The 22,913-nt window shown below is 40.3% G+C and overlaps 3 protein-coding genes across 3 annotated transcripts; 2 read left to right on the forward strand and 1 right to left on the reverse strand.

Moving 5' to 3' along the window:
* Positions 1-139: 139 nt before the first annotated feature.
* ubr1 (ubiquitin protein ligase E3 component n-recognin 1) lies at positions 140-15,641 on the reverse strand. The gene is made up of 47 exons (XM_018689972.2): positions 15,424-15,641; positions 14,281-14,540; positions 13,089-13,167; positions 12,661-12,771; positions 11,294-11,431; positions 11,072-11,203; positions 10,883-10,945; positions 10,639-10,762; positions 10,397-10,504; positions 10,210-10,298; positions 10,015-10,113; positions 9,757-9,914; positions 9,570-9,669; positions 9,323-9,451; positions 9,000-9,180; positions 8,854-8,906; positions 8,640-8,750; positions 8,479-8,544; positions 8,251-8,352; positions 8,108-8,171; positions 7,895-8,019; positions 7,747-7,799; positions 7,554-7,656; positions 7,428-7,476; positions 7,173-7,327; positions 6,975-7,074; positions 6,778-6,881; positions 6,523-6,603; positions 6,066-6,247; positions 5,740-5,948; positions 5,526-5,625; positions 5,244-5,396; positions 5,047-5,147; positions 4,674-4,776; positions 4,432-4,580; positions 4,295-4,350; positions 4,111-4,207; positions 3,939-4,006; positions 3,535-3,682; positions 3,341-3,428; positions 2,443-2,579; positions 2,242-2,350; positions 2,098-2,154; positions 1,931-2,008; positions 1,673-1,843; positions 1,413-1,514; positions 140-652 (listed from the first exon to the last, which is right to left on the reverse strand). Exons 1-47 carry the CDS (start codon positions 15,466-15,468, stop codon positions 511-513), a joined length of 5,232 nt encoding a protein of 1,743 aa, XP_018545488.1. The 5' UTR covers positions 15,469-15,641; the 3' UTR covers positions 140-510.
* A 310-nt stretch (positions 15,642-15,951) lies between these two features.
* Positions 15,952-20,720, forward strand: atxn3 (ataxin 3). The gene is made up of 11 exons (XM_018689991.2): positions 15,952-16,066; positions 16,609-16,773; positions 16,864-16,908; positions 17,006-17,091; positions 17,207-17,273; positions 17,349-17,436; positions 17,515-17,644; positions 17,770-17,933; positions 18,114-18,270; positions 18,519-18,583; positions 18,702-20,720. Exons 1-11 carry the CDS (start codon positions 16,022-16,024, stop codon positions 18,752-18,754), a joined length of 1,065 nt encoding a protein of 354 aa, XP_018545507.1. The 5' UTR covers positions 15,952-16,021; the 3' UTR covers positions 18,755-20,720.
* Positions 20,721-20,837: 117 nt separating this feature from the next.
* On the forward strand, positions 20,838-22,762 carry serpina10b (serpin peptidase inhibitor, clade A (alpha-1 antiproteinase, antitrypsin), member 10b). The gene is made up of 5 exons (XM_018689988.2): positions 20,838-20,959; positions 21,131-21,764; positions 21,905-22,178; positions 22,265-22,412; positions 22,503-22,762. The coding sequence occupies exons 1-5, from the start codon at positions 20,957-20,959 to the stop codon at positions 22,689-22,691; spliced, it is 1,248 nt and encodes a 415-aa protein (XP_018545504.1). The 5' UTR covers positions 20,838-20,956; the 3' UTR covers positions 22,692-22,762.
* Positions 22,763-22,913: the final 151 nt, after the last annotated feature.

Raw genomic sequence — 22,913 nt, forward strand, 5'->3', positions numbered from 1 at the left:
CAGATGAATGTACCCTCCAAAACAGCATGATTCAGCATTATAACTTAGAACAAATTATCTCTAACACAAACAGAGAATGCAAAACATTCACAGCATTACTCATGAGAAATCAAATACATAAACTGATAACAGAAACGTGTTAGTGTGTATCTGATGTTTGTCTTTATTTGAATGAGCCTCTGCAAATAACATTACTGGAGGAGAAACTCATTCCCACAGCAGACAATCAAATTAAAACAAGGCGACTTGGGTTTGCACATTATTCATCACCCCCCATTATTCTTCCTTTTGCTCTTGTGACTGTTCCACCTCTCTGGACTCCAGCAGGGATTTTTAAATCAGGGAGGGGTTGGCTGCTCAGACCTCCTTTGATTGTAGGAGGGTTGTTTGCTTGTGTGTAAGTGTAATATGTGTGTGGGTGCGTGCGCATGCCTCAGGAGCACTGGAGCAGACTGTGCTGTATGGCTGTGCTCTTTACTTCCCAGCCATCGGCCACGGCTGGAACAATCATCACAACATCTGCCACTCAAAAGCAAACATCACGTTGACCACCTCCAGGCTGCGAGCGATTTCTTCCAGGATGCAGTGCTGCTGCCACAGCTGGTTCAGCTTCCTGTAGCGCTCTGGGCAAAGATGCAGTGGATTGCCCCTTCTAGAAATTAAAATACACAAGGTCTTAATGATTCAAGGGTTTGTCCAAAAGAACACAAAATACATTTGATAGGACAGAATGATGTACTTCATGCCATGGCTATATGCTTAAATTTACTTTACAAGCAGTAATCATTCCAGTTTGTTTGTTATAGTTTTTCAGTAACAGCCTTCTTACACTCTGTGGTACAGTGAAACATACAGATCTTTTACTAAATTAGCAACACCAAAATATAGAAATACTCCACTGTTAACTAAAAGTTATGCATACAAACATTTTTTTCTCAAAAAAAGTAAGAGCAAAATGTATCTTAAGTGTCAAAAGAAGGAATAATTATTCCTTTATAAGTGTTAAGTGTTTAAGTGTTATATGCCATTAAATATTGTATTGCTGGTTAACTGTGGGTGACTAAAACTATTTTGTGTACAATTGGTTTGTTTATGTATAAAAATGCTTCAGATTTTATAAGATCATCTTATGTGTTGTATGTAAAATCTAGATCCTCAAAGTAACCACTAACTACAACTGTTAAATGTGGTGGAGCAAAAAAATTAAAAATTCCTTTATTTTGTGGCGTAGAAGTATAACATTGAAAAACTCAAATTCTCAAGACAGCTGCAAGTCTAACACTCACTGTCTGCAGGTGGAGGAAGTATTTGAATTGCAGCAGCTTTTTTTTTTTTTTGCCAGTAGGAGGCAACATTGGTCTACATTTGCAATTCTGAGCAGAAGTAATAACAATGCAGCATCTGATTCTTACCCAAGATGAGGATCAGTCTCCCCATAATCATCCAGGTAAGGAGCAGGGTACGTGCTTCCTCGAGTCTTACTGGCCATCAGAACAATTTCACACTCTCTTATCCTGTTGACGTGAAATCAAACTTCATTTACACAGCATGTTTCATGCAAGAAAGAATTGCATCCAATAGAATCAAAGGCAGAAATTGTAGTTAAAAATATATTTTACAGCTTACAAACATGAATATCTTTGATCTTTAATGCCCAGGACTGATGACCCACCTGAGGAACATTCCCACACCAGCACCACAGGTGGCAGCGTGGGCGGTGCATGCGCCAACATCCTCCCCATCCAGCTGGCTGAGACAGCAGGAGCTCTGAGAGCACAGCATGGTCCCACAGAACAGGCACAAGGTCGGGTGCTTCCTTTCATCATCTGTAGACTTGGGACACCTGAGAACAAAGAGCAGAGGGTTGAACATCTACAGCAGATTTTCCACAAAGAGAAGATGAATGAAAGGACTTCAATTTCCCTCTTACTGAAAATGGCTGGCTTGATTGAGGAGAGCACTGTAATCCTCAGGAAGATCAATCAAACGATTCCTTCTCCTGGGGTATCTGCAGAAAGAGTTAAGTGATGAACTGTAAGGAGATGCTTTTATTACAAAATAAAAGCAGGACTGAATTAATAAAAAATCAAAGTCTACCTGACTGTCTGGGTTTTGCCTTTCAGGGCTTTGGTTATAGCTGAGCTCCCACACCACCTAAGGAAGACAAAGACTGTCATAAAACTGCTCGCGTCTTCAGCACTGAGCAAATACACTGACCTCGCCTTAATGTTGATCACCTACCTCTGCAGCAGTGGATTAACAGTGTCTCTATGCTCCTGGAAGAGCTGGAACACATTGGAGGGTAGTGCCAGGTAACTGCATAGTGCCTCCATCTGTCCTTGAGAGGTAACTGCAATAGGCCAAAAGCATCAGTTTGAATTCATAAATTATCACATAATGTATATTATGATGACGAAATACTTGATACTTGGTTTGACCTACTAGAGGTACCAAAAAGCTCCTCTGGAGGATGTACTCCTGTAAGGCAGTTGAAAAATAGAGCAGCACAGCGCAGGAAAGGTTCAATTCCTCTCTTCACTCTTTCTGCCACAGAGCTGCCGGACACATCTGGAACCAGCCTGATGAGCAAACCAAAGAACAATCAGTCAACACAAGCTGAAGACAACAGGGAACAGGGAGCAATGTTCGCTCCCACTGACTGGGCATTTGTGTCAATTACAAACAGGCGGGGCTGATTTGTGCCAAGTTTCATTATAAGGCATGCTGATGAAAAATAAATGTCCCATTCTGCCTGGTATATCAAACTGCCCACACACCACAAAATGCCTGAATTAATAATTTTTGTAAGATAAAAGCTGTCATGCAGTATATGTTCAACCCCAACAGCAAAGGTTTATAAATGTTTATTTTTTCTTTTTCTTGCCATGAGCTGACATTTAGTCTGAATGACAGAAATCCGAAATGCAAATCCAGCTATCACTTCGTTTTTTATGTCCACTATGAACAAAAGTTTACAAAAGAACATTTTTCTCCTGATTGTAAGGAGGAGGAACTGTCAAACTTACAGGAAATCTACTTTCTGTCATGGTCATTGTAGTTTTTATTGGTTGTCACTACGTGTTGCTGTCTACGATTGCTAGAATAACATAAACTGGATTGTTCTGTTCGTCATTCATTAGGGAGGGAGAGTGCACCTCATTAACTTTCTCCATAGATACTTAATGAACTAGTGCAGTCTAACCTTTAGTTTACCACTTTCCAAATAAATGATAATTGAAATTAAATTTTACAATGAATTCAAGTAATTTATAACCATGTACAAATGTCAAACTCAAAAGTGTGTACAGTATTTTGACAGATAAATAATTGGATGATGCACCTTCCAGTGTGTTGCGACACTGTATTGTACAGCTCTGCTGCTGCTCTCGCCTCCTCTGTCTCCTCCCCACCTGCCACTGCATTGAAATCTGCACAGAAATAAAACCTTCATTTAACCATCATAATCATTCTCCTTATTATATAACATTCTAGGCTAGTTCAGAAAATAATAGTAGTATTGTTTTTTGTTTGTACCTGTAGAGGACAGGAGGATCTGTAACATGTGCGCCATGGTAACCAGATGCAAGATGTGCAGGTGGTTGTAGGCAGAGCTGACAGCAGACGGCTGTAAGTCTACAGCCTCCTCCTGGTACAGTGAGGGTATAGACAACACCAATCCCACCTAACAAAACACAAGCCCACATATATTACATACATAACCTTAAAGTTCTCGTACACCAACTCCGCCAAGATAAGAAGATTAAGTTTATCCATTCAAAATGAATATATAAAACCCCGTCATCATGTTTCATCAGTTTCCATCATTATGAGAGAATAAATACATGCATGTCATTAATTATAGTAACAAGTATTTAATTTGTTCAGAGATGAGGACAAGCTCCTGCTCAACTGAGAAGTTCCCATTATGGGAGACCTACCAGAAGATGGAAGAAGTCCACCTCCAGAACTGAGGGGGTGTTTTTTCTGCTCATGACTGGTAGCAAGACTGGAAAGAGAGGCCACAGTTTTGACAACAAGGAAAACTATATAGTCGTGACCAACTTTTTAAGTAAATGTGATGTGTTGAGCGTGTTTTGATGGAACACGTACCCCCCAGCATGTCTGTGAAATGCCTTTGGATTACAGCCTGAGAGCTCTTAAGTCTCTGTGATGCTGAAAACTGAACGATTGCCTTTAGACCTGCAAGCTAAAAAAAAAAAAAAAAAAGAATTTCACAAACATGACTATTATTTGCTAATATGTGACAGTTGTTTGTCAATATGGGGGATCAAACCTGTCTATTTTGTAAGGACCCAAAGAGCGATTTGTCCTCTTCCTGCAATATGTTTTCTGTGGAGACATACAAATAAGGATTTTAGGTATTGCAAAAAGAATGGAGGGATAGAGAAATGCTAAAATGCCAAGGCTTACCTATGGCCTGAATGGTGAAGGCACATGTGTTCCAAGCCATAAGGGGCACACGAGGACACAGCTCATTGGGCGCTGTTTGTAGTCCCACCCTGTGGACTGTGGTGGCGCACACGACCAGCATCTCCGCTATGCTGTCTGAGAACTTCCTCCTAAAAACAAAAAAGCAGCAGAGAATTCAGATCGCTGCACGGCATGAACATAGATACTTCAATAATAATGAAGGAGCTGAAAGTTTCACCCACGGTTCTTGTACTCCATAGCTGAGAATGGATCTAAAGTCTGGTTGGCCCTCTCCGCACAGGGCCATCGTGTCCCCATCACCACTGTTGCCTTCTGTGTTGGAATCTGGACGAGAGTGAAAATCATAAATCATCTAATGTCACGTTGCTCTTTTTGGAGCTTCACACATTACAGTCATAATGATTTGATGGCATTCTGATGAATAACTATTGAAGCAGAAGAACTGATTGAACCAAATGGCAAACTTACAGAGCTGTAACTGAGCTCCTCCAACACACATAACCGACGCCAAATGAAACAATGCCTTTTCTTGTACCACTGCTGTTCAGCCATTCACAGAGATGCAATTATTTTATGCTCAGTATGTCTTCTTACCATTATCCTGAGTGACTGACTTGAGTCCTTTAATCCTGGCAGAGAGGATCTGGATCCAGCGAGGCATAGTCAAATGCTGTCCAATTATCTCTGCATTCTCACTAGAAGCAGGACACAAACATTCATATTACTTATATACATTTGCACAACCAACAGTCCATTGTAGACTGGCCCGAAGAAGAGTGGACTGGACTTACTAGTTAAATGTTAGTGGTTCCAGTGGGATGAGAGGGACAACAGTATTGCACAGAGACTTGCACAGGGGACATAGGTACTCCCCATTCTCCAGGTCGATGATCAGCTCAGCGTGGAGCCGGTTCCTGGTTGTATTCTGGACTGCCTCAAAGTATCTGAAAAACACAGATACAACAACAATAGCTGTCAGTTTTTTCTTCTAGTGTACTACATACAGTGTAAGAGGAGTAGTGTCAGAATATTTTTTATTCAACTGGCAAAAATTTGTCCGCATAATGACTCACTTCTGCCAACATGTGGCATGCATGACATGTCCGCAGCTGCCAGTGTGGGTCCCCACTGCAAGTTCAGGAGGCATGAACAGAGGATATGATGTCCCCGACCCTTTAAGGGATAAATACAATGAACATATGAGTCTGATGCATCAGGGTCAGATTTTTACCCATAAACCTGCAGCTGCCACTAGTTAAATGAAAAGTTTCTTGAGTGGAGACTGACCATCTGCTCTGTTGGTCGGTATCTTTCCTCTGCACTGTGTCAGCACTGTGGACCTCTGGACACATGCGGTCAGTACCATGGCTGGAGCCTGAGCCACCACTTCCTGCTCCTCCTGGCAAAGGATGCAGGTCAGCACCTCCCTCTCAGGTGGGGTTGACCCTCTGTGGGGCCCAATGGCTACACACAGTTCCCTCTGCTCCATGGCACAGCTAGAGGATTGAACATTAGGATTGAACAACATAGAATTAACAGAATTCATTTGATGCAGATCTTCACCTCTAATCTGCAAAACAAACCCATGGGGTTTTTGTAACGGCTCTGCTCACCTCTCAGTAGTTGCAACAGGCTCTCCCTGCATCCCACTGTCAGGCATGTTCTCATACAGCATCTTGTTTGACTCAATGAAGTTCTTTTGCATTGCTGACATCTGGGCCATAATCTTCTGGCGGTGAAGTTTGGCTGCCTCTGCCTTCCTTTTCCGTTCAGCTTTCTCTTTGTCCTGAGCACTCTGGAACAACCAAAAGACCATAAGATTTCTCAGTATGAAGAAAATACACAGTGCAGTTAAATTTCAGAACTGTTGAGTGTCTTGTTTGAACACAGCAGAGTCTGACGTTTCGTTGCATGAGTAAGATTTTGATAAGTGATCATTTATAGCCGTCTCACAGAAAGATTATTATTCTTTTTTGGTAACAAGCAGCAACATAAATGTATATAAATTGCATGAAATTGCAAATGTTTCAGAATTATCATTCATCATTTTGTTTTGTTTTTTCTTTTTACCTCTTCTGGCTTGGTTGTCTCCACACTCATGGATGCTGTTGGACTGGACTTCTCCCTGAGGCACTTGACAATCTCAAACATCTAGATGAAGAACATTAATTGAAAAATTCAGAGTAACTGAAAAATAAATATGTCAGATCAAAAAGATGATAATGGATGTTTAATGATATATACAGTATATATGTACACACACACACACACACACACACATATATATATATATATATATATATGTATGTGGCAAAAATAACCTACCTGTAGAACCCATTTAACCATGTCTTTCTGAGCTTCAAGGGAAGGAAGAGCCTTAATCTTGGACAACAAGAGGAACACTGACTTGCTTTGTTCTGAACCAATTCCTGTAAGAGAAGAAGAAACATTTCTGTCAAAAAACGACAAAAACCTAACAAGCACACACATCTGAGAACTATGATAAACTGGTTTTCACTCACTGCGAGCTTTCAGGCTGAAATCAAAGGTCACTTCCTCCACGCTGCTGTCCTCAAGCTGTGTTTTCTCTTCAAGTAATGCCTGACCAATCAGGTGCAGGGCCTGTGCGATAAAGGTAGACGTGTTGTTACAAACCCTTCTGAGACACAAACAGCACAGCACAGCAGGGAAGAAGCTGTAAAGTTGAATGTAATGTGTACCCTCTGGATCATGGCCTCTGTCCAGAGAGTCGCCCGGTCCTCTGCAGCTCTCAGCAGGACACGTCTCAGGATGTGGATGATAATATCACAGCAGAGCAGACGCACTATGTTGGAGAAACCTGGGCAGAAGGCCGGAGGCACCGGAGGACGAAGAGCTGAGAAACAAGGGGAATGTTACTAGACTTGATACATTATCAACCAGAGTAGAGAAGGTTGTCACATCCAGGAATTCCACAGAGGAAAGAGAGCGGTCACCTTTATCATTACCCTCCTGAGTCCTTCTCTTCTTCTGCGACTCCTCTGCCTACAAGAAGTGAAAAATAAGAATGAATTGAAGTTTTGAGAATTTAATGTAAAACTGGTGATGCAACATTGTATTACCTTGCTATGCTGGGATCTTGAATAATGGTAGAAGAAAGGGTTGAATTCTACCAGACGCTCCTTTTTTACTTCGTATAGTCCATGTCCTGATACTCCTGGTTTTCTAAAAACAGAGGCAGAAGAGACACATTAAACCCACACAAATATTACAGTCAAGATAAAACTCATCAGTTGATTCACAATCTTAACATACTTAAAGGTGGCAACTTTGGCAATTACTGTCTCCAGGCCTGTTTCGTGGCTTTCCTGCAAAGAAAACATTTGATACTAGTTTATAATGGTTCTTTTTTAAAGAAAACTCAAAAGATTCACTCTGCACTCAGTGGCATTAGGCAACTTACATTCTCTGGCAGGCCTTTGACCAGGCTACTATGCGCCATGGGCTCGATGCACAACAAGTGGATAACTTCCCTCATTGTCACATCCTCTTTGGTCACCTGACTGATCCCAGGGACATAGCGCTCACCTGGAAACACAACACTGGTCAGAAACACCAGTGTGGCCCACATTTAACTAAATAAACATGTATGTATTAGTAGAATGTAACACTGTACCAACGATGACGATCAGGAGGTAAAGCATCTCTTCTGTCAATCGATTCCACTGTATCAATTCGTCCTGTAAAATTAGTTGCATTTCAGAACAACATTTGGTGGCACAACAATTTTTCTTCTGAATGAATACTGAGGTTATTTACCTGGTCTTTGCTTGAACAATTTCCATTAAAAAAATCAAAGAGCTCAAATCTCAATAAGATCAGCATGAGGAAGTGGTTGGGGTCCATTTTGGAAGCAGCTATCTGTAAACATTTGTAAACATTTTGTGGGGAGGTTTATATATCACCACATTGTGTTGTATACTGTATGCTGTACATTATGTGAAGGGTTAGAGCGTGAGAAAAATTTTATGTCAGATTGCCACCAACCTGTAGCATGAGAATGTCCTTATCGTACATCTCATCCCTGCATTTAACATCCTGATAGTAGTAGACCTGATCATGTGAAACAACAGTTAATTTACTATTAATACGTTAACTGAAGAAATAATAACAGAAATCACCTTGTGGTTCCAAAGAATGTAGGGTACCTGGCTGACCAGTGAAAGCCCATTCCTCCGCCACATTTCGGCTGAGACCTGAGCAGCCAGCACCACACAGCGCAGAGGATATTCGGCCAGCTGGGTGTAGTCATAACTCTCCTGCAGCAGAGAGAAAAAAACATATGCTCTGATGTCACCAGTGGCAATTAAGATGAATCATTCAATACTGTAGCTGCAAGGTCATTTTTTTCATGTCACTTACAGGATTATCCAGATGTTCAATTGCCCCTGTTCTGCACATAAGTACATACAGTCCTATGGATCACAATATACAGAGTAGTAAGTTCATAGTTTACCGAAGAAATTCAAATACATGACCGATCTAGTCTCAAATATTAGCTTTCATACCAGCCAGTAGCCTGGAGATGGGCAGATGTATGCTGACAGGCTCCTGAGACACTTTGTACGGACGAACATGGAGGATGTTCTTGCACATGTAGTAGTCAGTGGCCTCTCTATGGAAGGGCTGGTTATTGCACTGCATCAGGATTTCGTGGCACTCTTTAAACGCAAGCAGCAAGATCTCGTCCTGAACAAACAGACATAAATAATAACTAAGTATAGCAACCTGCTGTCTCCTCTTAACTAGTGAGGGGGTTTTATAGTTATAGTCTCTTGAGTTGTGAGATAACTTCATTATCTTTAGATGGACAAATTACACAACAACTCACATCAGAGGAACACCAGTCCTGAAACATGGCAAGAATGTGGCGAAGCTGAATCTGAAGAGAAAAGCCAGCTTCCCATTCTGGCTCTACTGCAATGTGTTGCCCAAACTGGCGCTTCACCTCCTCCATACCCTGAGAAAGTGAAAGAATTCTTTAAGTTATCTGATTTGTCTACTTACCATAACTTGATGCAATAGTTCTGCTATTCCATGCTATCAAAAAAATGAATCAGGGTTTGGATAAATTTTACCTGCATGCATTTGAGAAGCCCAAGAAAAACTTTGAACCCCTCTAGGAACTGTCTCCGCAGGTCTTCAGTCCATATTGAGGGTTTACTGATCAGAATATACCTGAGAGAGACAGAAGTTACATCCTCTGACAAAGATTTCAAAAAGTTAAGAGTAAATAATTTGTTAAGACTACAGCCTGTAATCCACCTGAGGTCGTGGAAGATGACCTGGATGCGTGAGAACTTGTCTGAGTTGTAGCCCTGGAAGTAGAAGCGATTGGTTTCGTCCAGATGCTCATGTAGCAATTCCATGACGGTATCAACTACCACCTTAATGACATTACCCTCTTCAATCAGCTGTCTGGCCTAGAGGAGAGATGGATGTTTTGTGATGTCACAGACACAAAATGTCTTCATGAAGGAGAACAAATATTAACGATGTGCCATACTAGGAAACAAGACTCACCAGTGTGGGCACAGTGAAGATCTGAACAGACAGAGCAGTGATGGATATACTCCTCTCATGGTCATCATTGATGAAATCCTTCTGCAGCTGCTTATAGTGCTGGAATGACAAAGATGGTAAAAGTATTAATTTAAGGTAAGAAGAAACTGCCACAAAGTTTTTAAAGACTTTTTAAAGTCTTAAGACTTTTTTTACCTTTGTAAACTCAATTGCAAAAAGCCTCTTGAACTCCGTCTCCATTAGCATGCTACAGAAAATCAGCTCATGTACTATCTTGCGAGCTCCTTCAGAAAACAAGAAAAAATGTCATATTAGTGTCATAAAGAACTGTGCTTAGATTAACCTACTATTCTGTATGAAAATCAATCTCAGATCTTCTTGCCTTTGTACATCCTGGCATCGTGCAGCATGAGTGTGCTGATTAGACAAGGGTGGTCTCTATCTGTGTTTGGCTCTAGTGCCACCTGACAGAACGCCTGCCTGAAGCCAACTGCACAACAAACACAGAGGTTCCCAGTCACATGAGATTCAAGTGAACATGTACAACTGAGCAGTAAGGCGTCAATACTACATGTGCAGTGTGGTAAGTTTGTGTGTATGGTTTGGTGGAAACATCGGCAGCACCTGAGTAACTGATGATCTTTTGGAACCAGGCGCCGAGACGCAGAGCAAACGTCTGATGAGCCATTACTGCTGCGTGAAGGATCTCCACACGCAGTGGCTGCAGGGAAATGTGCTCAGAGTTGGTCTGCAACACAGCAGAAAGAATTATAGTTAACTGAGACATGAAAAACTGAACAAGATTATTAGTATTCTAAATTTCTAAATTGGTGTTTAAATAGGTGTAGAGTCTGTGGCTGGTATTTACCCTGATAAGGTCTTTTGCGTCCTGGCAGGAAAGAAAGGTTCCTCTCTTTACTGCACGCCGACCCTGTGCAACAGTTAGGAATAATTACATAATACATTTATCTGCAATTGATAGGAAAATTATTCAAATTAACTTCCTTTTGTTAGTACTGTAAAGGAAAAGTTATAAGCAGGTAAAACCAAAAAATACCTCCTTATCAATAAGAGCTGTGTGTGTCTGTGCTTCAGTCTGATCACAGTTAACAGAGCGCTGCAGGGTGTAGATCACATGGTCATAGGAGTGGTGCTCATCATTGTACAGTACACAGTAGTATGCATCAGTCTTTTTGTCTGCAATGGATGGAGAAACACACAGTCAAAGTTAAGCAGAGAACTTTGCATATGGATTTATGTATTTGCATGTGATCATGACTGGCCCGTACCGGGGCTGGAGCTCAGCTGGTAGCTCAAAGGTTTCCTCCCACACCAAGAAATCTGTGACATAGCGCAGCAGTACCCGGAACAGCTTCTCAGCACGCTCATATAACTCAGGCTCCAACACACACTCATCCTGCAGAAAATGAGAGAATCACACAAAGCTCACATTGTTGGACATTTTTAGGAGGTGTCTTGCTCCAGAGATGACATTTCTCACATATTTTGTGACAACAAACCATTAGCTGTTAGTGGCATCAACATCAAATCTGGAGTGATGTTTCTATAGGTGAAGAGAGTGAGTTACTTTCCAAGATGAGGACAGAAAAAAGCATCTTCAGTACAAATACACACCATTACAGAAACTGTAGCCAATCTGATGAGGACAAAATTTGCTGTGATAACCTTTACTAACTCTCTATTTCCTGTGTTACCAGCAGTGACTCTATAATGTAACAGAAAACTGGTCTAAATATTTTTCTTAATAAGAGCAAAACTGGCAGCTAGCCCAGTATCAATATCAAATCCCCTGAGAACAAACATTCCACACAGAAGCTAAGTATTTCATACAAATGTCTGACATTTAACACACAATCTAAACAAAACATACAGTGAGTCTGTGTATTTACACCAGCCTCAACGTCACATCACTGTGTGAGAACAAGCACTGGAATCTACAGCAATCTAAACAACAAGAGGTCTGAAACAGCATGATGGGTTTTCATGCTCAGTGTGGTGATACTACTGTGGTCACATGATGTGTCACTGCTTGTTAAGCACAGGTTCAGATCTGATGTAGAAAACACAAAGCAGCCAGAGAGCAGCCAGCCAGAGAGCAGCCAGCGATGTCTCTGTTAATAAAAGCACCTGCTGTTTACGGAAAAAGGCTGAGTAGTCAGGCTGTGTGTCTGCTCAAAGCCCCTGAGCGTGATCTTATCAGAGGAAAGCCCAAACACTGTGATCAGCAAAGAAAGGCCAGACAAACAACTGCTGAACAACCAATCATCACAGTGTGTCCCAGCAGCAGTTTGGATAGGAGAAGGCGTAAACTGAATACATCCACTGCAAAGTTCAGCAGGACTTCAGCAACTGCAGAGAGGCTGCTTTCAACCAGTCTCATCCACATCTCTTTTCCACCAGTTTACTTGCATTCAATTACCCTCCCCATTTCTTAACCTAGTTACACATTTTCTCTGTGCTGGTCAACAGAATGCTTTTCTCTCTCATTTCCGGAGCCAAGGCCACACACAAGAGACTAGCATCCACAACTAAGATGGGAAAATAAGCATTCTCGGGTACACTGACACAGAATGGGACAAGTACGCCCCTCCCATGTCCCTCTTTCCGCTCTATTATGTAACTCACCGTTACCATGGCAGTGGCTGCCCCTGGGTCGTGTTTGGAGCAACAGGGGCCAATCTTCCAGGCTTCTACATCCCCACAATCACAGAACCCCCCGCCTGATGACGCGTGCATCTGGGGAAAAATGCACACACTGTACTGTTACTGACAGCATATAATTTATACAACTGCTGTAGCTGTGGGAATACATTATTGTGTAATACTAAGGTCAACATGAAAGGCTTTGATTTAGATGATTTAGAATTAATCGCTCATTGATCTTTGTATATCTCAAAATATTGTGCGTTTTTCCCAAAGTTTCCCATCGATGAAAGATTTTCTATCATTCCCATTTATCCGAGGGGAAACCAGCTGAGTGACTGATGTACCAAAAGAAAATATATCAATTAAGATTTAATTTAAAAAATGTAAATATTTATATTGACACCAACCTTGTAACGATGGCTTTTGTGCACACTATCCTGGAAGCAATCCATGCACAGGACACAAGTGGGATCTATTGCACAATCCCTGCAATAAGTAGGATAGGATTGTTACTGTAGCTGACTGTAATCAAACCGAACTGCACACTGAGCTCTCCAGGACTTTTTCCTTTCAATGTAAATATCCACGATGTAAACTTAATGAGCATTTGAAATTTGTTTGTATTTTGTATTGATACTGAGTCACTGCCATTGGCTACATATTTTATTGATGACAGTATCATAGGATTTGTTTCAGACAATAGCAAATACACACCCATTCAGGTCCCATTATATATCATATGTACATGATTTCAGTATCTTTTTGTGCTACATTATTTATTTATCCACACATAAACCTTTAGCTTGAGTTAGTTTAAAGTTACTCATACTCAAGTATATTTTTGTATGTCTGTGTGCTCTAAAATATATCAACAAAATATGTTATTTGCCCAGAGATGACCAAACTTTCCATTAAAACTCTACTTTTTATTGAATACATTAGTAAAGTACACAATCTATCTTACCCTTGACTTTTATTATGCCTGAAAATGCATGGATAAAACAGTAATTTCTTAAATATGACTCATGGTGACATAAAACTTGTAGGACAACTTTGGGAAGGAAGTTAAGAGAAGCTACTGCAAATACTAGAGAACAAGTAGTGGTATACTTTTTTGTGAGTGATACAGCATTTGACATCATTCAGGTCCACTCACAGTCTGCCCCATACTGCAACCTGAGAGAGTCTAGTCATTAACTATTCATTTAACACTTAGCCTTAATACTGTGGTGTTGTCATGTAATTAGATCATTGTAGAACTAAAACCTATTGAGGCCAAACTTTTCTCACTAGAAGTACTTGATGATGTCAAATAGTCTCGATGTACATATAACACTATATTTGAATTATGTGGCTTAATAACTCATTCATTAACCCCAGATATCAACAGGGCTGACTGTTATATATATTGTTATACCTGTCTTCTTCATGCCTAAACTTTAGTAACAACCAAAACAATATTTTTTCATTGCAACATCAATAAGCTAGTACTCTAAATTACTACTAAGAGGAAATAAATATTTAGTGCTGTAATATAAGTAGTATAACTATTGCAGTTAGGACTTATTTATTACAGAATATCAGAGGGTCTAGTCAGACCTGCAAGAGTAGACAGTCTCTCCCTCTTTGAAGACACGTCCACAGAGCTGGGAGGAGGTGCTGCTATGCTTGAGCTTCTCCAGACCCTCCTGAGGATCTTCTCCAAACAAGAAACACTCCAGAGGGTGGAGGAGTCGGCTCTGCGTGAGCTCCTCTTCCTCCTGAGGGTTGGACTCTTTCTTCAGACAGAAGATCTGAGGCACCTGCTCCTTCAGGTAGTGGAGCAGCTCCGCCCTGCTGTCTGCAGCATCCAGCCATTCCTACAGGACAACAGAGAAGAACATGACTTATTGTGCAATGATCCACATCTCTTTCCGACAACTGACACATAACCACATGGATTAGTCTCATAGTGATGCACAATAAATATTTACCTTCAGTAAAGCATCATATTTACTGACTTAATCTTGGTTTAAGAGCATTTGGTTAAAATTATGAAACAGCACATTTTTGTCATGAAGGCAGAAATATGTCATTCTGTGTTGACTGCTGATGCTGCCACTACACACGTTGTTTTGTCTGTAGAAATCTGAAGTGGGTAAATGTGCACGACAACCAGCTTAGAATCGAGGTGAAAAGGTTTAGGTATAAAAGAAGGAGATTTACCATTTGTTTCTAGTAACTCGAGCTACCGGTAAGGGATTAGACATAAATCAGTTTCATTTTCACAATGACCTTGGCCAATGGTTCATGACTGTCAGAGCGCAGCGTCAGTTTGAGGTCCTAAAAGTTGGGGCCATGGTGCTGAAAAGTCTTAAAACTCATGGTCAACTCATATTGAAGCGCTTTGGACAAAGCGACCACAAACATACTACCGGGTGGAGATTAACACACTACGGAGAACACTGACATTTCCCCCCCGACTGCCTTGTCTACTCAGATGAGTCTTGACTCCAAAGCCAGCCACATAAACTCACTGTTGAGTGAGGTGAGCAATAAATATTGTAGCCTTTGCAGAGACATTTTAACCATCTAGATAGCTAGCACAGGAGCTAGCTACGGCTGCTAGCTTGGTGAGAATCATATAATTTAACTGTGCCGTCAAACTGTACTGTACAGATTAATTGACACGTTTTACTTCAGCGTTTTATCCCTGAGTCACAATAGCCACTGACAGCTGTAACAGCTGTTTAAAAATCATACCTTGCTGAGCTCCAGTCCGTCTTGGGATTTCTCAGTCTCCGCCATATTCCATTTGCCGTAAAGGAGATGTCGCTAGGAGACTGTTCTCCTTGTGATGAAAATCTTTTGCGACGATATTAGACCATAATTGAAATAGACACATATGCTTGGATTTACCGTTAAATGTATTTAGACTCTTGTTCAATTATGACACGACAAAATCTGATAGTTTTTAGGGCTCCGAGAAGTAATATGTCTCTAGTCAAAATAAACATGTTGTAAACAAAAAAAGACTCGCCCTCTGGTGGTAGAATGTAAGTTTTTTTTCGTTTTTGTATTTTGGTTTTTTAAATGCTGTTATATTACAGATTTTTTTTTTTAAATTGCAGTAGTCTACTATTGGCACTTTTGGATCAGTGTTTCCGTGAATGGAAGTTACACTGTCCTGTATGTCCCATACAGTGTTTTCAGTGATAACGCTTGTTAAATTTCTAAACGCGTCAATGTTGATTTGAATGGAGAAGGCGTTGATGTCGAACCCAGCCACTAGATGGCGCTGGTCGAAATTGTCCCTTCTCTCCATGGTGATGAATGCAGCGAAGCTAGAGGTCAGAGTTGAATGTTTGACAGAAAGCTGAATATGGATTCTATATTTCATGAGAAAGTAAGTTAAAACGTTTAACTTAAAACATTTAGTCACTGGTAGTTTGTCGTGTTTATTCGGAAGGTCTTGGGCCTTATGGCGAATATGTGTTTACCGGCGCTATGTGACCGGTGTTGAGAGATGTGTGGTGGTGTTTGTCAGTATTGTTGTCCAGACAGCTAAAATGCTAATTGCACCTGCTAGTCAGAGATAATGAAAAGTTTCTTTTCAACAAGAAGGCAGCTTTGTAAGAGCCACAAGGATGTTATTTTGTCAAGCTAATAAACGAATTGGTCTGACATAGCTCTCTGTTCTTATTAAAAGAGTAAGAAGACTAGTTGTGTGTGTTCTTTACGTAAGCTAACTTAGCTGTATGTAGCTCTACTAGTGTATGGCTTTTATCGTGGGGACAGACCGAATCCATTAGATTTTGGTTTTAACTAATCGCCTGTCCATGAAGCTAAATGCGCTGTTAAGAGAGCAATTTAATCGTGCTGTCATGTTAGATGTATCATTTGCCGTGGTGTCTTAATATAATATAATAACTTTGTATTTATTTGTAGCAAGAGGGCTCTCTGTGCGCTCAGCACTGCCTCAACAATCTCCTGCAGGGTGAGTACTTCACCCCTGTGGATCTGTCCTCCATCGCTCATCAGCTTGATGAAGAGGAGAGGATGAGGATGGCAGAGGGAGGTATGGCCAGTGAGGAGTATAGGACCTTCTTACAGGTGAGGAGACACAGGGGGTGAAAGCAGGTGCAGTTGGTTACACTGTTACCACACAGTTTCTAACTTGATGCTCTGTGAATGTATTTCTAGCAACCATCTGGTAACATGGACGACAGTGGCTTCTTTTCAATACAAGTGAGTGTAGGGAATTCACTTTTTATTGTTGCTTATCACATCAATAACGGGTATGGAGTCAGGAACATCAATAACATTTTTCTATCTAATCCTCTAGGTTATTAGCAATGCCCTGAGAGTGTGGGGCTTGGAGCTAATCCTCTTCAACAGCCGGGAGTACCAGAGCTTGATGATAAATCCAATGTAAAATTTCTTTATCCAGACTTTGTTGTCTACTTTGTGCAATGGCTTAATCTTTGATCACATAAATACTTCATGATTTAAGATGATGGTATATACTCCTATTTTCATGTTTCAGAAATGAGAAAGCCTTCATTTGCAACTACAAGGAGCACTGGTTTACTATACGCAAGCTTGGACAACAGGTATGAGGCACTTGTCTTCATAAACAATTTGAATACAGCTTGATTTACTAAAACACTGTTTTATTTTCGTTGCAGTGGTTTAACCTGAATTCATTGTTGACTGGACCAGAGTTGATATCAGACACCTATCTAGCCCTTTTCCTAGCACAGTTACAACAAGAAGGTATTGTTATATTTACTTAGTTACAATATGTTATGATGTTGCATAGCAGAAAAGTTCATTTAAGTTGTATTTGCACAGGTTATTCCATATTTGTGATCCGAGGAAACCTCCCTGAGTGTGAAGCAGAGCAGATTCTTCGGATTATGAGAGTTCAGCAGCAGCAGCGGCCCAGGCTCATTGGAGAGGATGAGGCTCAGACAAGTGCAGGGTACGTATTGAATGTGCAGACTGTATAAGGTAGAGAATTCACAAATTACTCCAAAAGTGGGTTATCTGAGTTTATGTGTCACATTGCTTGTAATTAACTTTTTAACGACTTACTTGTGTGAGCAGCAGGTCAGCAGCGCTGGGCCAGACAGAGATGAGCTTTGGTGTAGAGGATGAGGTTGTAGATGAAGATGAAGAACTGAAGAGAGCCCTGGCACTCAGCAGACAGGATATAGATGTGGAGGATGAAGAGGCTGATCTTCGCAGAGCCATACAGCTCAGCATGCAAGGTAAATAATCAGTCATTCAGAAGTTTTAATATATTCTATCATTGCTTTGTTCAGATTAATTTCTGCATTAGTCCTGTCTATAATGACAATCTACAATGAGTCATCGGTCTTATTTTAACACATTTTATTCAGGGTTCATAGTAGTCAGTAATAACAAATTGTTTCTGTTTGTTTGTTTAGGAGCAGTGATGAGCAACAAGTCTTCAGAGTCTGAAGTGGGAAATGTGAAATCAGGCAGCCAGGCAGGAGGGAGTGCTGCAGGAGGACAAAGAGAGGGCCAAAACGAGACACTCACAGCCGAAGAACTGAGGAAGAGGAGACAAGCCTATTTTGATCGGTAGGTTCAGCTGCATGTCTGATAACGCACTATACAGGGGCCTGGACACAATATTGTAAACATGTTTTAGCTATCTAATTCAACAGTCCTGTAATAATGGGTGCTTTGTGGAATTTATGATGTTTGATTTTATGGTGTAAATGTGTCCTTTTAAAAATTGTGTTACTAATATTGCATCTAGCCCCCTTTAAATGAATGGAAAATTAATGCATGGAATTTGATGCAAGTTCTCTCTGTTGACTATATAGGCAGCAGCAACAAGTTCAGTCGAATATTCCTCAACAACCAGGCACAAAATCAACAAGTGGCTCAGGTGAGCACATCAGATTTTTAATATGAATATAGTCCAGATTATCTAATTATTTGTATTTAAAAAGCCTATGTGAGAACAACATGGAAGACACTAATCTGTGCTGTCCTTCCTCATTTAGGATCGGTAATCACTGGCTCTGAGGAGGACCAACAACAAAAGCCCAGCCAGTGAAGTTGTGAAAGGTTTTCCTATGTTGTTTACCAGCTGCCTGGATTGGCAACCCCATACAGGGGTAGCTTTGCTTCTTCCTCTGACCTTTTGCACATGCGAACATAAGGACAGTCAGAGGGCTGACATGTTTCCCCTGGTTAGTTCGCTGACAACAGTCAACAGAGAAGAGAACAATGTCAAAGAAAAGGCAGCAGTTAGTCTAATCTAACTCAGTGAGGCACTGAGGCTGGGAAAAGGGTGACCACAGAAGTCATGATGCAGTTAATCCAAGTTTGCAATTGCCTTTGTACCATGGCGCCTTCTATTTCTATTGTATACTGTTTTTTATTCTTGTTTTTTTCTCCAGAAGAGATGGAAAGGAAACTTCAGCATACAAAGGGTGTGTTTACTTGTTTGGAGTGAGTACATACAGAGATGGAGACCATTGGAGACCAATGTTTAGACCACAGATAAAAGCTTGATAGATAATGACAGAGCCTCCTACCTTTGTATTGGCCTCTGGTTTGTAGGACATAGGATGTGATTGATTCCAGTGCCCACCCCACAAGAGCACCAGTGTGGTTTTGAAATTATTTCATTTTGCAATGTATTGAATCATCCTTTAGCCAGCAGCACTAACATGAGGGTCTTATATTCCTGACATCATCTATCATTTTACTTGTGAACATCTACGAGTGAACTCCTGAGGTATTTAGACAACAACATATTTTTGATGTTGTGGCTTTGTTATTACCTTTAAGCTTATAAGCAGGCATAATGAAATTAAAGATTACAAAGCTTACAGACATATTTTAAGGGTGTTTTTGTCCAGTTTGGATGGACAGTGAACAAAATAATTCTATAATAATTCTATTTGCTGAATCTAAGATACTTTTGAGTGATGGATATTTTTCATATCTTGTCCATAATAATTTGACATGTAATGGGGAACAAAGACAAACTCTGTTAACATTATGAATAGATAGATACATTGTTCATTTTCCAGTACAGTATGATCATTTAAAACCAAAAAAAAGTTGTCCAACCAGCCTACCTAGTACGTGACTTCATATGTTGTTTCTCTTTGTCAGTATTTGTTATAACCTGTATAGGGAATTTATTATAAAGAAAATATTGTTAAAAAGATAATCCCTTTAGAAAGAGTTTACAGTTACAGCCTTGGATATACTTGTTTAATTGCACTGATTTGACTTTCCCTGTGTTCCAATAATACTTAGAGCAGTGTTGTACACATTAGTTGTACAAAGATACATTCATTTGCACTGAGGTTGCCATGGGTCAAAGCTATGGAAGCTACTGGCTGATAGATGACCTTTGAAAATAACAGTAATACAATAAGAATGAGGAGGGACTGTTATTTAATCTCATTGTTTGCATAATATAAAATCCAAAGAATCAAACATCAAAAATCTGTCACCATGCGTACACTTTAAGAAAGCCCATTGTATGTTTTTGCATCCGATTCTGACCATGACCTGTTTAAAATCTCTTGCATTTTCCACTACAAGCTTCCATTCAGTCCTGAAAACCAAAATCTGGTTACAAGGCACAATGTTGACAAATAAACCATATTACGGCATTAAACGATTACATTTGTTTACAGTTGTAATGTCTTCTGGAACTGTTCAGCATGGATATATCTCGATGCCTCCACAAAAATATCGGATGTCATGTAAAGTTTGACTTTTTGTGCTGGGCAACTTCCACGAAGATTCCATGAGTTTGTTATTGTTTTTGTTTCATTTTTATCTGTCAGGCTTTTTTTCTATTTAAAATGCACTTGTGAAAGAGTATGAAATATTGGTAGTTGGGATTTTTTTATCATTACATTATTTTCACTCACTGCATTACATTCAGTACTAATAATCATTTTTGTTACATTTCACATTACCACAGCACATTCTCTCTTTTAATGTAATATGTCTCGTTCCAGGATTAAAGTGACATTCACTCCTCCTAAAGTTTACCACGTCTTATTTATTTCTTGTTGTATTAATGATAATATCAATGTGCAGTTATTGACAGTTCTTGTTACATCACATCTGGAAAAAGAACCTGAATGTTCAATAAACAGCTCTGACTCCATCTGGATCAACACAGCGGGCGGTATGTCATGGTTAATATGTAACACTCAGAGCACACTTGCACTTTGTTTCCCCAAATAATAGATGAAACTTTCAGACGCAGTCTTGCCCCAGCTGAATGGTATGTATGACAGTTGGTTAATTTTGGAAAAATGTATTTTAGTGACAACTATCTATTTGATTTGAAAATTGTGGTAACATATGAGGAAAGATTTTTTTTTGTAGATTGGTTAATTATGTCACTGTTCAGTTGTGCTTTTTAAACAGCTTAAACAACATCTGCATGTTTCAGGTTGTTCACCCAAACCTTCCCAGAATTATGGCAGTACACAAAATGACGATGGGATTTATTTTTATTCTAACCTACATGTGCTTCCTGACTCCTGTCCACCAAGCACAACGTGCAAAAAGTGGCACAATCTCACATCTTTCCTTCAAAAACATGGACTTTGCCATGAAGCTCTACAGAAAAATATCCACTTACCACGACAAGAACATCTTTTTCTCACCTCTGAGTATCTCTACCAGCTTTGCTGCCCTCTTAATGGCTTCTGACGGCGTCACGCATGAGGAGTTACTCAGGGGTCTCAACCTGGAGCAGCTGGAGAGGGCTGACCAGCCAGAACTTATCCCACAACTTTTCCAACTCCTTAATGAGAACATCACACGGAATGGATCACTGAAACTGGACCAAAGCATGGCCCTCTTCATGCGCCAGCAATTTCAGGTAGAGAAGCAATTTGAAGATCAGATCAAGAAGTTTTTTGATGCTGACATCAAAACTGTAGACTTTGCAGACGCAAAAGGGACTGTCAAGGTCATCAATGATTACATCAAGCAAAAGACTGAGGACAAAGTGACAGAGGTGATTTCTAGCCTGGATGCACAGACCCAGCTCATGCTGATCAACACAATCTTCTTCCAGGGTGAGATGAATCACTCTTGTATTCTTAGATATAGAATTTTCTCTTTGATTATTGATTACTCTGGGTTGATCAGAGATTGTGTTCTGATGTTTGACCTGTAGCCTATACTGTATATTTAAGCAGTATTATGTCTTCCACAGGAGCCTGGCAGCTGCCTTTCAACCCCAACTTCACTAGAAGTGCACCCTTCTACATTGACAACTATAATATTGTGCAAGTGCAGATGATGTTTAAAGAGGACAAGTTCTACACATTGGAAGATCCTACTCTTGGAGCCAAAATGCTGAAGCTACCATACCAGGAAGGTGTTTCCATGCTCATCTTGCTACCTAACAAAGACACAGACTACACTGTAATTGATGATGAGATCTCTGCTAGGAAGTTCCTCAACTGGGTTAGAATGCTGCGAAAAATGTAAGTGCATTGAAACTTCTTACATGGGAAAATGTTACATCACGTTGAGTTCCTACTCAGTGCATCGGGTTATGTCTTTTTCTCAGGAAACTGGAGGTCAACATGCCCAAATTCAAAATGGAGCAGTCATATTCCCTGCACAATCTTCTGCCAGATATGGGCATGGCCAGTATCTTCAGTAATGCAGCCAATCTGACAAGGCTGAGTAAGAACTCAAGTATCAAAGTGTCAGAGGTTGGTTTTCAATTTCATCATGCTGTAACAACATATTCACACATTCCAGACTGCAGATGGTGACCTTTGTCTCTGCTGGTAAAATCACAGGTGCTGCACAAGGCTGTGATTGAGGTAGATGAGTTGGGGACCATTGCAGCAGCTACAACAACAGTTGGCATCATTCCATATTCCTTACCCAGGACCTTCATCATTGACAGACCATTTTTCTTCTTCATATACCATGAAGAAACAAACTGCCTGTTGTTCATGGGCAGGGTGATAGACCCCACCAAATGAAATGCTTGTGCTGATCTGTTCTGTGAAAGCCCACTTATAGGTGACAAATATTAATAAAGACTTTACATTGATGTGCCTCTCTTTGGGATTAAATCAGAAACAAATCAGTCTAACTCTCAAATACTGATGTGTGTGACACTCATACTAACTGAGAATAATACTGGCTACATATATGAGACACCCACAATGATTTGAGCTCTTTCCATATAGTAAATGAATGAA

Source organism: Lates calcarifer, linkage group LG19 (assembly GCF_001640805.2).
Source record: "Lates calcarifer isolate ASB-BC8 linkage group LG19, TLL_Latcal_v3, whole genome shotgun sequence".
NCBI classification, from domain to species: Eukaryota; Metazoa; Chordata; class Actinopteri; family Centropomidae; genus Lates; species Lates calcarifer.

What these genes read in the sequence shown, in the direction of transcription:
- atxn3 (XM_018689991.2), top strand. Translation starts at nt 16,022, where the DNA reads ATGTTTGACAGAAAGCTGAATATGGATTCTATATTTCATGAGAAA. An exon ending in AGTATAGGACCTTCTTACAG is followed by an intron (nt 16,774 to 16,863) that starts GTGAGGAGACAC and finishes ATGTATTTCTAG; the next exon opens with CAACCATCTGGTAACATGGA. An exon ending in GAGGCTCAGACAAGTGCAGG is followed by an intron (nt 17,645 to 17,769) that starts GTACGTATTGAA and finishes TTGTGTGAGCAG; the next exon opens with CAGGTCAGCAGCGCTGGGCC.
- ubr1 (XM_018689972.2), bottom strand. Translation starts at nt 15,468, where the DNA reads ATGGCGGAGACTGAGAAATCCCAAGACGGACTGGAGCTCAGCAAG. An exon ending in GAGACTGTCTACTCTTGCAG is followed by an intron (nt 13,168 to 14,280) that starts GTCTGACTAGAC and finishes TACTTATTGCAG; the next exon opens with GGATTGTGCAATAGATCCCA. An exon ending in TGGTTAAATGGGTTCTACAG is followed by an intron (nt 6,604 to 6,777) that starts GTAGGTTATTTT and finishes TTCTTCATCTAG; the next exon opens with ATGTTTGAGATTGTCAAGTG.
- serpina10b (XM_018689988.2), top strand. An exon ending in CAACACAATCTTCTTCCAGG is followed by an intron (nt 21,765 to 21,904) that starts GTGAGATGAATC and finishes TGTCTTCCACAG; the next exon opens with GAGCCTGGCAGCTGCCTTTC. An exon ending in GTTAGAATGCTGCGAAAAAT is followed by an intron (nt 22,179 to 22,264) that starts GTAAGTGCATTG and finishes TCTTTTTCTCAG; the next exon opens with GAAACTGGAGGTCAACATGC.